General features: G+C 42.9%; 1 protein-coding gene across 2 annotated transcripts in view; it reads left to right on the forward strand.

Moving 5' to 3' along the window:
* Positions 1-15,037, forward strand: part of ARAP2 (ArfGAP with RhoGAP domain, ankyrin repeat and PH domain 2) — a 481,396-nt gene that overhangs the window by 280,155 nt on the left and 186,204 nt on the right. For both annotated transcript variants that reach the window (XM_040335148.1, XM_040335150.1), the window contains exons 18-19: positions 1,225-1,423; positions 7,604-7,667. In XM_040335148.1, the coding sequence (XP_040191082.1) occupies positions 1,225-1,423; positions 7,604-7,667 (263 nt within the window). The remainder of the gene's footprint in view (positions 1-1,224; positions 1,424-7,603; positions 7,668-15,037) is intronic.

The following is a 15,037-nucleotide window of genomic DNA, read 5'->3' on the forward strand; positions in this document are numbered from 1 at the left end:
GATCAGTGAATCTAGTGTATTGCAAATATTTTAATACTCCTAAATGTTTTCATTCTGATTCTACAGAGAATCATACAATTCGTATAACCTACTTTAGTTGTCTGGCTTTTTGAATTGTGTGATTCTCTTCAATATTTAGGACAGTCAAAAAGTGATGAAGCAGCGAATCAGTTGTAACAAATAGCAAATGTTCTATAAGATGAGGCCAGATGTAGAGGGTGTGGTTTTGTGTGTGTGCAGGAAGGTTTTTAAGGTTGTTTAATTTAGTAGTTTATTTCATTTAGTTATCTTTGTATTTGTTTTATATTTTATTTTTGTTCTTTATATTTGTCTTACCTTTGTTCTTTGTATTTATTTTGTTTCTTCTTTATGCAACTTGAATGGTATTTGTGTAATCTCATGCCTCGTACACACGACCGTTTTTCCTTGCAGGAAAACTGCCATGAGAGCTTTTGGCCAGGAATCCTGGCCGTGTGTATGCTCCATTGCAGTTTTCCCAACAGGATAACCACCGGGAATCCCCGTGTGTAGGGGGAAAAAGCTACCGAGCAGGTTCTCGGTTTTCCCCTCGGTTTTCCTGGCAGACTTTTTACTGCCTGGAAAACCGATCGTGTGTACAAGGCATCACATTGTTTTATTTTACTTTTTCTCCTTCTTCTTAAATAGTAATGTAAATGCAATAATGACACTAATAAAGGGCTGTTGAAAGGTAATTGATTTTTTTTCCTAACCTTCATTAACAAGTTAAAGTGGCCCAGTCACCACAGGTTAACTTTTCCTCAATAGCCCACCTTTAAAAGAAGCATGGCTATAATGACCTTTTAAGATCATTATAGCCATTAACATCTATTATAAAGCCACTGCTTGTCTGTTCCCAAGCTGCTCCAAGTATTCTACACTTCCAAATGTTTTGAATACAGGTGAGTTAACCCAATATTGACAGGGTCACTTTAAAGACTATTGCACCCTTAAAAACATAAACATCACTTTAATTCCACCTTTCTTTTTGCTGCCAAAATTAGTTGATTTTGATAAAACCTCTTGATTTTCAAAAAACTTTTAGGAAAAGGAAAACTCTCAGGTTTACTCATCCTTGGTTGGATATGAGGACAGCTTTGAAAAATGCTGATGTATACCATTGGGCTTTGCTAAGCTTAGCTGGATAGCTGTTCAGAATATCAGAATGATCCTTTTCCTTTTTATTGGCATTTTTTTTTTTTGCAGAACTTTGTGCCTACTGTGGATGGGTCCTTAGTAGAATTGGAGTTTGATGTTATCGGATTTTTATATTACAAGAATTCATATACTCTCATGGAATGGAAAGAAGGATGGTTTGCCTTGGAAAAAGCCTCTCTGCATTATACTCACAATCAAGAAAATGTTCAAAGAGATAAAATACAATTGATGAAGCTACAGGAACTTAGTAAGCTAATACAATTTAGAATTTGGTTATATAGTGTATCCAGCAATAATATATATATATATATATATATATATATATATATATATATATATATATATATATATATATATATATATATATATATATATATATATATATATATATATATATGCTGTGTGTGTGTATATACAGTGTATATATATATATATATATATATATATATATATATATATATATATATATATATATATATATATATATATATATATATATATATATATATATATATATATATATATATAGCGGGTAAAATAAGTATTGAACGCGTTACCATTTGTCTAGGTAAATATATTTCTAAAGGTGCTATTGACATGAAATTGTCACCACATGTCAGCAACAACCCATGCAATCAATACATACAAAGAAACCACAACAAATAAATTCAGAAATTAAGTTATGTGGAATAAAATGGAATGACACAGGGAAAAAGTATTGAACACGCTAACTGAAATCTATTTAATATTTCGTACAAAATCCTTTGTTGGTAATGACAGCTTCAAGATGCCTCCTGTATGGAGAAACTAGTCACATGTATTACTCAGGTGTGATTTTGGCCCATTCTTCCACACAGTCTTTAAATATTGAAGGTTCCATGGGCCTATTCTATGAGATCTTTAGTTCTTTCCATAGATTTTCTATTGGATTCAAGTCAGGTGATTGGCTGGGCCATTTTAGCAACTTTATTTTCTTTCTTTGAAACCAATTGAGAGTTTCCTTGGCTTTGTGTGTGGGATCATTGTCTTACTGAAATGTCCTTGTTTCATCTTCATCATCCTGGTAGATGGCAGCAGATTGTTATGAAAAAGGTTTTGGCACATTTTTCCATTCATCCTTCCTTCAATGATATGAAGTTTGCCAGTACCGTATGCTGAACAACAGCCCCACACCATGCTCCCACCTCCAAACTTCACTGTTGGTATGGTGTTTTTGGGGTTATGCACAGTGCCATTTGACCTCCAAACATGGTTTGTATTATGGCATCCAAAGAGTTTAATATTGGTCTCATCTGACCAGATTATATAGACTATTTCACGGTCTTGTCTAAATGTTGTGCAGCAAACTTTAAACAAGCTTTAAAGTGCTTTTTCCTCAGCAATGGAGTTTTGCGTGGTGTGCATTGCGACGTTCGGTTGAGTGCATCACTTATTGTTTTCTTTGAAACAATTGTCCCTGCTAATTCCAGGTCTTTCTAAAGCTCTCTACTAGTGGTCTTTGGCTCCTGGACAACTCTTCTGATAATTATTTTCACTCCACTGTCAGAAATCTTTTAAGGAGCACCTGGTTGTGGCAGTTTTTGGTGAAATTGTGTTCTTTCCACTTCCAGATTATGGCCCCAACAATGCTCACTGGAATATTCAGAAGTTTAGAAATCCTTCTGTAACCAACGCTATCAGTATGTGTTGCAACCATAAGGTTGCAAAGGTCTTGAGCGAGCTCTTTGCTTTTACTCATCATGAGATGTTTCTTGTGTAATGATACACCTTTTTATAGGCCATCAGTTGAGGCTTAACCAGCTGAACCAGCTAATATTAAGTTTACACAGAAGGATTTGAAGCAGCCTACATCCACAGAAAATCCTTGGTTAGTTCTCCAAGATGTTTGGAACAACCTACCTGCCAAGTTCCTTCACAAACTGTTTGTAAATGTATCTATGATAATTGAAGAATTGATGCTGTTTTGAAGGCAAAGGATGGTCACACCAAATATTGATTTGATTGATAATTCTCTTCTGTTTATTTACATTTTGTTCATCGATAGAAATACATTATTAACACTTCTATTTCTGAAAGCATTTGTTTCAGCATTTTTTTTATATAATAAGGACAGTTTATAAACTCTGAGCAGTTTTATAGCAGTTTGTAGTCTCTTTGAGGACGTTTTCTCTCCCCTCTTGTGGTAATTAATACCAGTAACTGGTACAAAAAGTGAATGGAAAATTTCCCACAAGACCACAGGCAGGAAAATTATTTCACAGGTTCTGATTCTTTTCCATTCTGCTAAAAAAATGTTTTTTTGTGTGTTCAGTGTCAGGTCACCCGTAGCCAGGTGACAAGTGCACCCCATAGGGGTCAGGGATGCACCACAGGGTGGTGAATCCTATGGCGACTACTGCTAGCAGAGACGAAGCGTGAACCTAAGATCACCCAGGGCGCGGAGTCTAAGACCCAGTTTTGTATTCACCAGAGCCTTTGATGGTAAGGATGGTCTTGGCCACAACTGGGTCCAGGTCGCATCCCGAGATTCCTCAAGTCACACTCCGCAGGGAGAAAGGGGAAGCAGTCAGCAGGACAAACAGTGGTGATGGGCAAGCCGAGGTCAGGGCAACAGGCAGACAAGGATAACCGTGGGACATGCAAATAGTCAGGGGCACAGGCAGACAGGGAAGTCGGGAACAAGCCAAAACGGTACACGGAAGATGAACGAAGCACTCTGCAAACAGGAACTAGCAACTATACTGCAGACAGGAACTAAGCATAGGAACACTGTTGAACAGCACTGCAGACCTGTAGAGCAACGGTTAATATAGGCTTCCTGGGATGGACTAGGGTGGAGCCGTACAGGAAGAGGAAGTGATAAAAAGGGGAACCAGAACAGGGTCAGCCTCTAATGGACACATGGAGATCAGGTAAGCAGACAGACTTGTTGCATATTCATGACAGTCAGTTTTCCTTACTTCCTGTGTCACCAGAACTGGAATTTAAAGGACATTTTCCAAACAGGGACACAGCTATATAAAACATGTCCAGAGGTCCTCACCAAAAAAAGACTACTCTATCCAAAAAAAGTTTTGGTTGACTTTAAAAGTAAATTCCGGGAAACACCTCGAGCAACCATTCAGCTACTAATACTATCCAACAAACCCTGCAAAGGTTTTAAAGTTACAAAGAATTTCAAAGGGCCACTGTAACCTTTTTTTATCTTCATTTGTTCACCATTGACATTAAAACAGCTTGAAATTGAATTTGTGGCCAGGTTATGGACATTCAAATTTTTTACGTACTGTAGTAATAAAAAGCAATGCAACTCCAGAGTTCACAACAGAAGTGCTGAGGTCTTTCAAGTGATTCCTCCAGCAGCTTCTCTGACCCTACTTTTGCAAGTTTAACTTAAGGTTCTGCAATGAATCCAAAGATGATAGACACAAACACAGATCAAAAATATGCATAAAAAGTTGCAAAACAAAAACATTTAGAGAAAACATACATTAGCGACACATGTACTGATTCAGAGCTAACAAAAGACATATCATTTGATAAGGGCCAAAAACTAAACAATACCACTCATCTAGTCTAAATGTATAAATACTGCAGTGCTTACCTTCTTGCGCAATGCGACTACTATGTCTAAATATTATATTCCATGAAAATACAAAACCCAAAATCAACACGCTAGTGCCCCTCATCTTTCTTATCAATCATGAATTTTCTCAGGTACAGGGAAGAGAAGCCACAAATGATTAAGGAAAACTAGCACTGAGGTGTCTTTGAGGCAGGAAGTAAAAAAACATCTTCCCAATAGGACATAGTTAAAAAAAAAAAAGAAAAAAGAAGGGCTTTACATATACTTTAATACTTTTGTTAACATTTAGATGGCTGTACAAGCTTTGATACTTACATTTTTTTTATGTGCTTGGCCAGACAATATTGGCTATAGAAACCCTGCCTGCTATAATGATTTGCTCCCGGTCAGCAGAGCTATCTATATTCAAAGTTTACTAAAACATCATTTTGGGGAGTGCAGTTGCTGCACCCCTCTCCCCCCAAACCTATACTCTACCCACAGCATTTAAACAACATTGGGGAAATATAAGTGTAGCACTGCAAGTGGCTGAAGTGCTATCTTGCTGACCCATCTGCAAGTGTCAATGTTATTGTAGAATTTAACCACTTGAGATCCGCGCTATAGCCAAATGACGGTTACAGCGTGGATCTGCTTTGCCTGGAGGCCGTCGATAGATGTCCTCCCCTGTGCACGCTTGATGCCCCATGCCGGTTGTCTGTAGCGTGCACTGTGATCACCGAGTCACTGAGACTCGGGTGATCACAGATCCGAGTAAGGGGCCGATCCCGGCCCCTTACCACATGATCAGCTATCAGCCAATGACAGCTGATCACATGTTGTAAACAAATGCTCAGTAATCTTTTTTTTTTCTCCTCAGAAAAAAAGCAGATCACCGGCTTATGTGCAAGGGACATCGGTCCCAAAGAGGAAGAGGCACATCTGCCTCATCTTTGCCCACCATTACCGCCTGCCAGTGCCACCTGCTAGTGCCCACAGTGCCACCTATTAATGCCCACCAGTGGTGCCAATAAGTGCCTCATCAGTGCCATCTAGCAGTGCTGCCTATCAGTGTAATCTACCAGTGCTGTTCAGTGCCCATGATTGCCACACATCAGAGCCCATCACTGCAACCCATCAGTGCCACCTATTAGTGCCACTTCTCAGTGCCCAACAGTGCCACCTATCAATTCCCTTCAGTGTCACCTCTCAGTGCCCACCAGTTCCACCTATCAGGATCTGTTTAGCAACAATACAATTTCCCTTTAAGGCCGGGTACACACGGGCAAACATGTACGATGAAACCGGTCCGTCGGACCGTTTTCACCGTACATGTCTGCCCGGGGACTTCTGTACGATGGCTGTACTAACCATCATACAGAAGTCTGCGCGTAAACAATACGCGGGGCGTGTCCGCGCCGTCGATGACGCAGCGACGTGGGCGGGCCTGCCTTTTAAATGCTTCCACGCATGCGTCAAAGTCATTCGACGCATGCGAGGGAAGGCGGGCGCTCGGACATGTACGGTAGGTCTGTACAGACGACCGAACATGTCCGAGCGGGCAGGATTCCAGCGGACGGTTTTAAAACAAGTCCAGGAATATTTGTCCGCTGGGAAAAGGCCCGGCGGGCAAATGTTTGCTGGAATTCTGCCCGCTCGCGCCTACACACGACCGAACATGTCTGCTGAAACTGGCCCGCAGACCAGTTTCAGCAGACATGTTTGGTCGTCTGTACGGGGCCTAAGAGTTAAAAAACCTGCAAAGCCCCTCCCTCACATTATAAAGTATTGCTGCATGCTTAAAAAATGTGCTTTGCACTTTGTTTGCTTTGGTATTCTGGTTCAAGCAAAGACACATTCCTGCAAATAAAAAACTGCATTGGAAAAAACGTGTGACCTCTTCAAGGTCATTCTACAGCTCTCTCTCTATGTATGAACATTCTTTGCAGCATTATACCAGAAATACATTGCAGGCTACACACTGTGCTCTGCGTTTCAGTAAATAAATACTGTAAATACATAATTTATTAGATAAATAAATAAATACAATGCTAGAGTGAAGTTTTTGTAGCTATGTTATGTAGTTTGTGAAGATGAGTTAATGCTGAATTTCATAAAATGGGCCTTATGGGCATCAACCTATGCCAGCCAGTCACAAGCCGATATCAGAAGGTAGTAATGCGGTACATAAATAATCATCTGTATGCAATGAACCTGGGAAGCTTTTCCATTGTACATGGCTTAACAGGGCTTGTGTGCCCTATGTGTTACCAAGGACCTTCTGGCATGGTAGCAGCCTTGAAATAAGGAGGTTATTGCCCACAGCTAATTGGTGAAATTACAAGTGGTGCATCCATCACTGGTCATAACAATGAATAAAGTTAATTTATGAATTATTATTATTATTATTATTATTATTATACAGGATTTATATAGTGCCAACAGTTTGTGCAACGCTTTACAACATCGGGGAAGACGGTACAATTACAATACAATACAATACAGGAGGAATCAGATGGCCCTGCTCGTTAGAGCTTACAGTCTAGAAGGGAGGGTCAAGTGGAACAAAGGGTAGTATCTGTGGGGGATGATCAGATGAATGGAGAACTGTATACAATTTTACAATTTATCACCAATATTCTTTTTTTTTTTTATGGATAAACCTGTCCTAATACAGAGAAGTACATGTCTGCACATAGAAATGTGAGGATTTACAGATATTCATAACCTAGAAATGTATTCTTCATGTGATTTTTACTATGTTAACTGTTATTAGCAAAACATTTTTTGCAGTATAGCTACCAATATAGTTAACTATACTAAAGCTGTTACAAAAGTATTTCAATGTGTATTATATTCTAGCAAAAACGTCATCTGTTGAAAATGGAGAGAAGAGGAATGTTTTGTTGCTGGTTGAAAATGGAAGGTAGGAATTCTTAAGTTTATGTTCTGGTATTCAGATATTTTCTATTCATTCCACCCCTCCCCTTTTTCCTAATTTTCCGACAAGGCAATCTACCTGTGATAGCAAAGGTGATTTTGAGTATTAATTTTTGAAGAACACTCACCATTATGTATCTGCCCCACTAAAATAATACAGTCATTATAAATGTATGAAGCAATTTTTCAAATGTGAGCAGAGCAGTCTTTTAATCTGTGATTATTTCACAATTCCTGTTTTATATCTTTGTTAATCCAGTGCTCATATATTCAACCCAAGGATGGTCTAACCATGTTCAACGTAGTCTATATTTTATTATTTTTTTCTTTCAGCAATGAGGTATTTTCCCTTTTTAATGACCACAATATTTTAAAACTTTCCAGTTATTTTCTAAATGCAGTCTTCTAAATGACCAGGAATATTATTATTATTATTATTATTATTATACAGGATTTATATAGCATCAACAGTTTGCTCAGCGATATACTACATGGGGGTAGACGGTACAGTTACAATGCAATTCAATACAGGAGGAATCAGGGCCATCTAGTTTGCTTTTAACAGCCAAATATGTCCAGTGTTTCTAATTTCCTGTTAACTTACATCGTATTTCCCGTATTCTCAAAGAATTTGCGCCGTAAGTTACGGCAGCGTAGTGTAACTGTGTCGGCGTAAGGGCGCGTAATTCAAATGGATGAGATGTGGGCGTGTTTTATGGTAATACATCTTGACCCAACGTAAATGAATTTTTTTCTGAACGGCGCATGCGCCGTCCGTGGGGGTATCCCAGTGCGCATGCTCGAAATTAACCCGCAAGCCAATGCTTACGACGTGAACGTCATTCTACGCAAAGCCCTATTCGCGAACGACTTACGCAAACGACGTAAAATTTAAAAAATTTGACACAGGAACAATGTCCATACTTAACATAGGATACGCCTCATATAGCAGGGGTAACTATACGCCGAAAAAAGCCTTACGGAAACGACGTAAAAAAATGCACCGGCCGGACGTACGTTCATGGATTGCTGTATCTAGCTAATTTGCATACTCAACGCGGAAATCTACAGAAATGCCACCTAGCGGCCAGCGTAAATATGCACCTTAGATCCAACGGCGTACTAAGACGTACGTCAGTCGGATCTAGCTCAGCTTCAGGCGTATCTTGTTTTGTGGATACAAAACAAAGATACGCCGGAGCAAACTAGAAGTTACGCGGCATATCAATAGATACACCAGCGTAAACGCTTCTTGGACCTGGCCCTATTTGTATATGTACAGGTGTAGTATAGAGTTTTAATAAAGTATGCAGACTTTACCTATTTATTTTAGCAAGAAGGACTATGCAAATGGTTTGTTGTGAATCATAATTGAATGAGGATTGTGAACTTTGAACTTAGCATAGTGAAGTAAATCATTTGAAAAAAAAAAAAAAGAAATATTAATAAATGAGAAGAAACTAACAAAAAAAGCCAAAGCAAAACAAATGAAAAAAAGCTTAATAAATAATGTGTTTAGGCAATGCCAGTTTGTGTTGCAGAAGCAACTGAGTGGAACTTTACTGATATCCTAGGCAGACAATACATCTGAGTAATATCTCAACAGCTGAATAACTTTCTTTTCAAACTAATCAAAGGTTCTGTTAAATGAGGTAAATGTGAAATTGCTGCTTTATATACAAGGCTCTGCAATAATTTTATTTAGACCATGCAATAACAATAACTCAAGACTAGAGGCAGGAAGACAGCTCTAACCACTAACTTTCCAAGTGATTAATTTACTACAAAATGGGTGGCAGGACTTGTATTTATGGCATGTCAGGGGCTCTTTGACTGTGATTTCTCAGCAATGCCTATTCATTTACAGGCAATGGCTCTTTTATTACAAGGTTACTGTGGATCTATGAGCAAATAATTTAGGGCCAAATCCACAAAGCAGATGCGCCGACTTAACACGAGATTTCTAATTTTACACCGCGCGTATCTTTGTGCCCGATCCTCAAAACGAGATACGCCTTAAAATCCGTTTTTTCCGTCCTACCTAAAATAATTACACCGGCGCATCCTCGGACGCAAATTACGCTAGTCACGCCGCTGTTTTTGATAGGCAAAGATGCAAATGAGGGAGATAGGGCGATCCACATAATTAAGTGTGTGCGCCGTAGATTATGCCCTGTGTGCACCTGTTAGTTTCCCTGCGCAAAGTTACACTTTATAAAAGCAGCCCTAATTTTACACCTGCCGTGTAAAGGTCTGCTGAAGCAACAGCATTGAGGAAGAGCTGAGAACACATATTTGCTGGACTTCAATCTGTCTGCCAACATGCCTGGGCCATCCATGATCCTAACGGCACTCGCTACTTTAGAGGCGCAAAGAAGGAGGAGGGCAATGAGGAGGAGGAGGAGGGCACAGGAGAGGGTATACCGCCCACGCCGAGATCTCTTTGGCATGCCTGCTTCTGAGGTCTATGGCAACTTCTGTTTTAACCGGGAAGCCATCCTTGAATTAACCCGAATCCTGCAGGATGATCTCACCACCCCAACACAACGATCCCATGCCCTGCCACCTCTCATCAAAGTAATGGCAACACTGCAGTTTCTTGCCACTGGGTCTTTCCAACGAACATGTGGAGGTCTGGCTGGGATGGCACAATCCTCCATGAGCAGGTGTGTCCATCAAGTAGTCCCTGCAATACTGAGACGCATGGGCAATCAATTTCAAAAACCCACCCAGGAGGACCAGCGATTGAAACCCATGACGGACTTGTGACGGTATCGGTATGATATCCCCGTCTACGTTCCCTTCTTCCCATAACGAAAATCACCCCAATATTCCACGAGGAGGGATATCCCTGGAATCGCCCAGAAAGCCACACATGAGACAAGCTTACTGCTAGAACAAGACACTTTATTGACACAAAAACTCAGCTTATATGTGGTTACAGCCTGTTAGGAACGCCCCCTCACACAGTGGGGTTTCCCATACAGATTATAGGAGACAAGTCGGAGCCGACCATGCAGACACGTTTCTTTAGATAAAGACATCAGGGGAGTTAAATACTAGTTGTAACAGCCTGACCACAATGAAGCAATCAGAATAATTAACATGAGACACTTATCTAATCATTGTAAACAGTAAGGCCGGTCTCCTTCCCACACACAATAAATCAATTACCATTTGAACTAGGGAGCTGGCTGAGGAAGGGTCATTAACATGTCAATAGCTTGTAACACATGAATCCATCTAACCCACAATTTAACCAAGCAGGGAGATTTACACTGACATATCCTTCACAATGGCCCCCCTTTTTCTCCCTGCTCCGGCAAACCCGGTTGGACCTTCCCTGGTCCAGTAGGGTTGACGGGTTCAGAGCTTTTAGTCCGAGGTTAACTCAGTTTGGCGTGACTGACCTCCATTGGTAACTGCTTCCGACTCAGGTATGCCACCGGGTCGTCAGATCACACGCCGGTCAGTCCCCAAGTCTTTGTGCGATCTGCAAAGTCACCAGAAGTCAGTGTGAAGACAGCAAATGGGTCTGTGCGCCGCCATCTAGGTGTCCCGCTATAGGAGGGGGCAGGTTATGGCTCTGAAGTGACAATCACAGGAGATTCATAAAAAGAAAAAGTTATATTTGTTGAAATGCTGTAGCACTGGTGCTCAGAGTCCGGGGGGGGGGGGAAGGGGACTCAGAGCCCCATAAGGTCAGCCACCCCCTGCTCCCTCCGCAGCCGCCGGTTCTCCTCTTGGAGCTTCTCCAGCTCCATCTCCAGTTCATGGAGCCTGGGGGGGTCAGCCTGCTGTGACCTCAGGTGGTTGTTCTCCTCCTCCATGCGGCTTATGCATTCCTCCAGCTCTATGTACTCACGGATCAGCTCCTGCTTGCTCATGTCCTGCAGGCTCTCCACGTGGTCCTTCATCATCAGGAACTGGGTGGTGGTGTAAGGGGCCACCGGTGGGCCCTTGGCGAACATCTCGGCCCGCATCTGGGACGCCCGCTGCGATTCCATCTCCTCCAGTCGCTTCTTCTCCTCCCAGGTCCGCTGGTTAAATGACTTCCAGGACCTCTTCTTCTTGGAGGGTAGCTGGCGGTGCCTCTTTCTGCCCAGCTCCCTCCAAGGCCCCTCCGGCTCATGGCTGTCGCCCATGACCAGCTGACAATGGTGTTCCCTGTTGTCCGTAATAACAGATTGTACCATGAGGGCTTCGTAAGGGGTGCCCAATGGTTCTTCCTGACCCAGCTCCTGGGGATCCCAAGCTGAGTCTACACAATGGGCTGCTGCTGGTGGACGGTACCCAGGTTGAGACCAATTTGACCTGGTGTTGTCATTCATGGGGCAATTCTGCTTGAAGTGACCCAACTGTTTGCACCGGAAGCAGCGTTGTTCGTTGTCCTCCTGGCGTGGGTAGCGAGGGCTATATGTCATCGGTCTGTTAGGCGGTTGGTATCCAGCGGCTGGTGGGTGTGAGGGCGCCGTTGGTTGTGGGGGTTGTACCCGTGGTGTGACCTGGTTTGTCTTGCGAGTATCCGCATATTCATCCGCCAACTTCGCGGCCTCTGGTAGAGTCATGGGCCTGCGATCTCTCACCCAATCCTTGACGTCCGTCTGGATGTGATTGTAAAATTGCTCCAGGAGCATTAGTTGCAAAATGTCCTCTGCGGTGGTGGCCTGGCTGCTGTTAACCCAGTTAGAGGCCGACAGGGACAGCTGGCATGCCCATTCTGCGTAAGAGTCTTCCGTGGTTTTGCGTGAGTCCCTGAACTTCTGTCGGTGGGACTCTGGGGTTACTGCATAACGAGCCAGGAGCGCTTCTTTAACCCTGGCGTAGCTATGGATATCCTGATCTGGCACGGTCCGGAAAGCATCAGAAGCTTTGCCTGACAGTTTGCCTGACAATATTGAAACCCACTCTCCTCTAGCTATTCGGTGCAGGTTACATTGTCGCTCAAAATCCGTCAGGTAGTTATCAATCTCACAGTCCTTTTCATCAAAAGCTTTAAAAGCGCTAAACGGAATCTTCCTTGCGTCTGCTGTGCTGTACTCACTGTTCGTAGAAGGTGCGGCTGCTTGTTGGACTGCTGCCAGTTTTAACTGTAGCTCTGCGTCCCTTATTTGTTTATCCTTCTGTAGTTCTGCGTCCCTTATTTGTTTATCCTCCTGTAGCTCTGCGTCTCTTATTTCTTTAGCCTTCTGTAGCTCTGCGTTTACTAACATGTCCATCACTTTCAGCACCACATCCGGCGTTGGGTTCGGGCCGAACCAAGCTAGCTTCTCTCTCATTAGCTTGTTGGCTGGCGATTCCTCCTCCTGAATCACTGGTGTCTCCATCTCTTGTACTGCTGGCGTTGCTGCAATCCCGTCCTCCTGGTCTAGCTCCATTGATTCTGCTATGATGACCCGCTTGGTTTTGTTGCTAGCAATCCTTCCACGAACTTCCAGTAGTTCTTCCAGTGTCTGCTTGGAATCCGGGTGTAAAGGGGAATAGAAGGGAAGATCCCGCTGCTACCAACCAATTGTGACGGTATCGGTATGATATCCCCGTCCACGTTCCCTTCTTCCCATAACGAAAATCACCCCAATATTCCACGAGGAGGGATATCCCTGGAATCGCCCAGAAAGCCACACATGAGACAAGCTTACTGCTAGAACAAGACACTTTATTGACACAAAAACTCAGCTTATATGTGGTTACAGCCTGTTAGGAACGCCCCCTCACACAGTGGGGTTTCCCATACAGATTATAGGAGACAAGTCGGAGCCGACCATGCAGACACGTTTCTTTAGATAAAGACATCAGGGGAGTTAAATACTAGTTGTAACAGCCTGACCACAATGAAGCAATCAGAATAATTAACATGAGACACTTATCTAATCATTGTAAACAGTAAGGCCGGTCTCCTTCCCACACACAATAAATCAATTACCATTTGAACTAGGGAGCTGGCTGAGGAAGGGTCATTAACATGTCAATAGCTTGTAACACATGAATCCATCTAACCCACAATTTAACCAAGCAGGGAGATTTACACTGACATATCCTTCACAGGACTTTTACCACATTGCCCGATTCCCACGGACCATCGGGGGCCATTGATTGTAACCATGTGGCACTACAGCCCCCCCATGAGACAGAGCACCTGTTCCGGAATCGGAAGCACTGGCATTCCATAAATGTCCAGGTAATCGTAGATGCCCATGGCCTCATCTGACACGTCTGTGCGAAATTCCCTGGATCGTGCCATGACAGCTACATATTCCGGCAGACCAACATCTCCAGGGATTTGGAGCTGAACCTGTATGGAGACAGCTGGCTGATTGGTGAGTGACATGGGTGTCAGGTATGTCCCCCCCCATAATGCAGACATCACGAGGGGCACATGCATGACTAATATCCTCCTGTCTTTTCCCTTCCAGGTGACTCTGGATATGCCCTGGGACCACATATGATGACCCCATTCAGGAACCCCCAAACCCCAGGAGAGCAACGCTACAACGAGGCTCACATACGCACCCGGGCAGTTGTGGAACGCACATTTGGGCTGCTGAAGTCCCGCTTCAGATGCCTGGATAAGTCTGGGGGTACACTGTTGTATTCCCCAGACTTTGTGTGCCAGATCATCGGTGCATGTTGTATTCTGCACAACTTTGCCATGGGAAGGGGACTGGAGATTGACATACGTGCTGACCTGACCCCTGACCCAGGCAATCCCCCCCCTAACCAACTCTACCCGGTCTGCTGAGGGCACAGAAGCCAGGAGACGCCTCGCAGTAGGCATCTTTTCACAGTAAACGCACATGAATAATGTCACAATGAGAATGTTTCTTTTCACAGTAAACGCACATGAATAATGTCACAATGAGAATTTTTTTTTCACAGTAAACGCACATTAATTATGTCACAATGAGAATGCATGAATGCACACCACTGTGGTCCCTAGCACAGACATATCACATGCACATTGAATTGGATTAGATCCAAGTACCCCCCCCTTTGGTACTTGGGAGCAGTAACGCCACGCCACGGCTCCAATTATGTCACTGTGCATTCATACACCATTCAGGAACCTGGGATCACTTCTCCCTGGTCCTGGGGATCCCTTCTCCACCAAAACTGAGGGTGACACCCTTATTTTATCAGGAATGCCCCCCCCCCCCACATTCACACATCATTCACACACATAAACCAAATCATAAGTACAGTATAATAAACAAAATCATAAAAAAAAAAAAAAAAAAAAAATCAAAAGTACCCCTGCAAATTAATTCCGGCGGCGAGTGCTCCGTCTGGGCTGCCCAAGGGCACGGGCACGGCCACGGGCATGGCCAACTGGAGGATCTTCACGGGGGGGGTGTTAGC

This window comes from Rana temporaria, chromosome 1, assembly GCF_905171775.1.
Source record: "Rana temporaria chromosome 1, aRanTem1.1, whole genome shotgun sequence".
In the NCBI taxonomy this organism is placed as follows: Eukaryota; Metazoa; Chordata; class Amphibia; order Anura; family Ranidae; genus Rana; species Rana temporaria.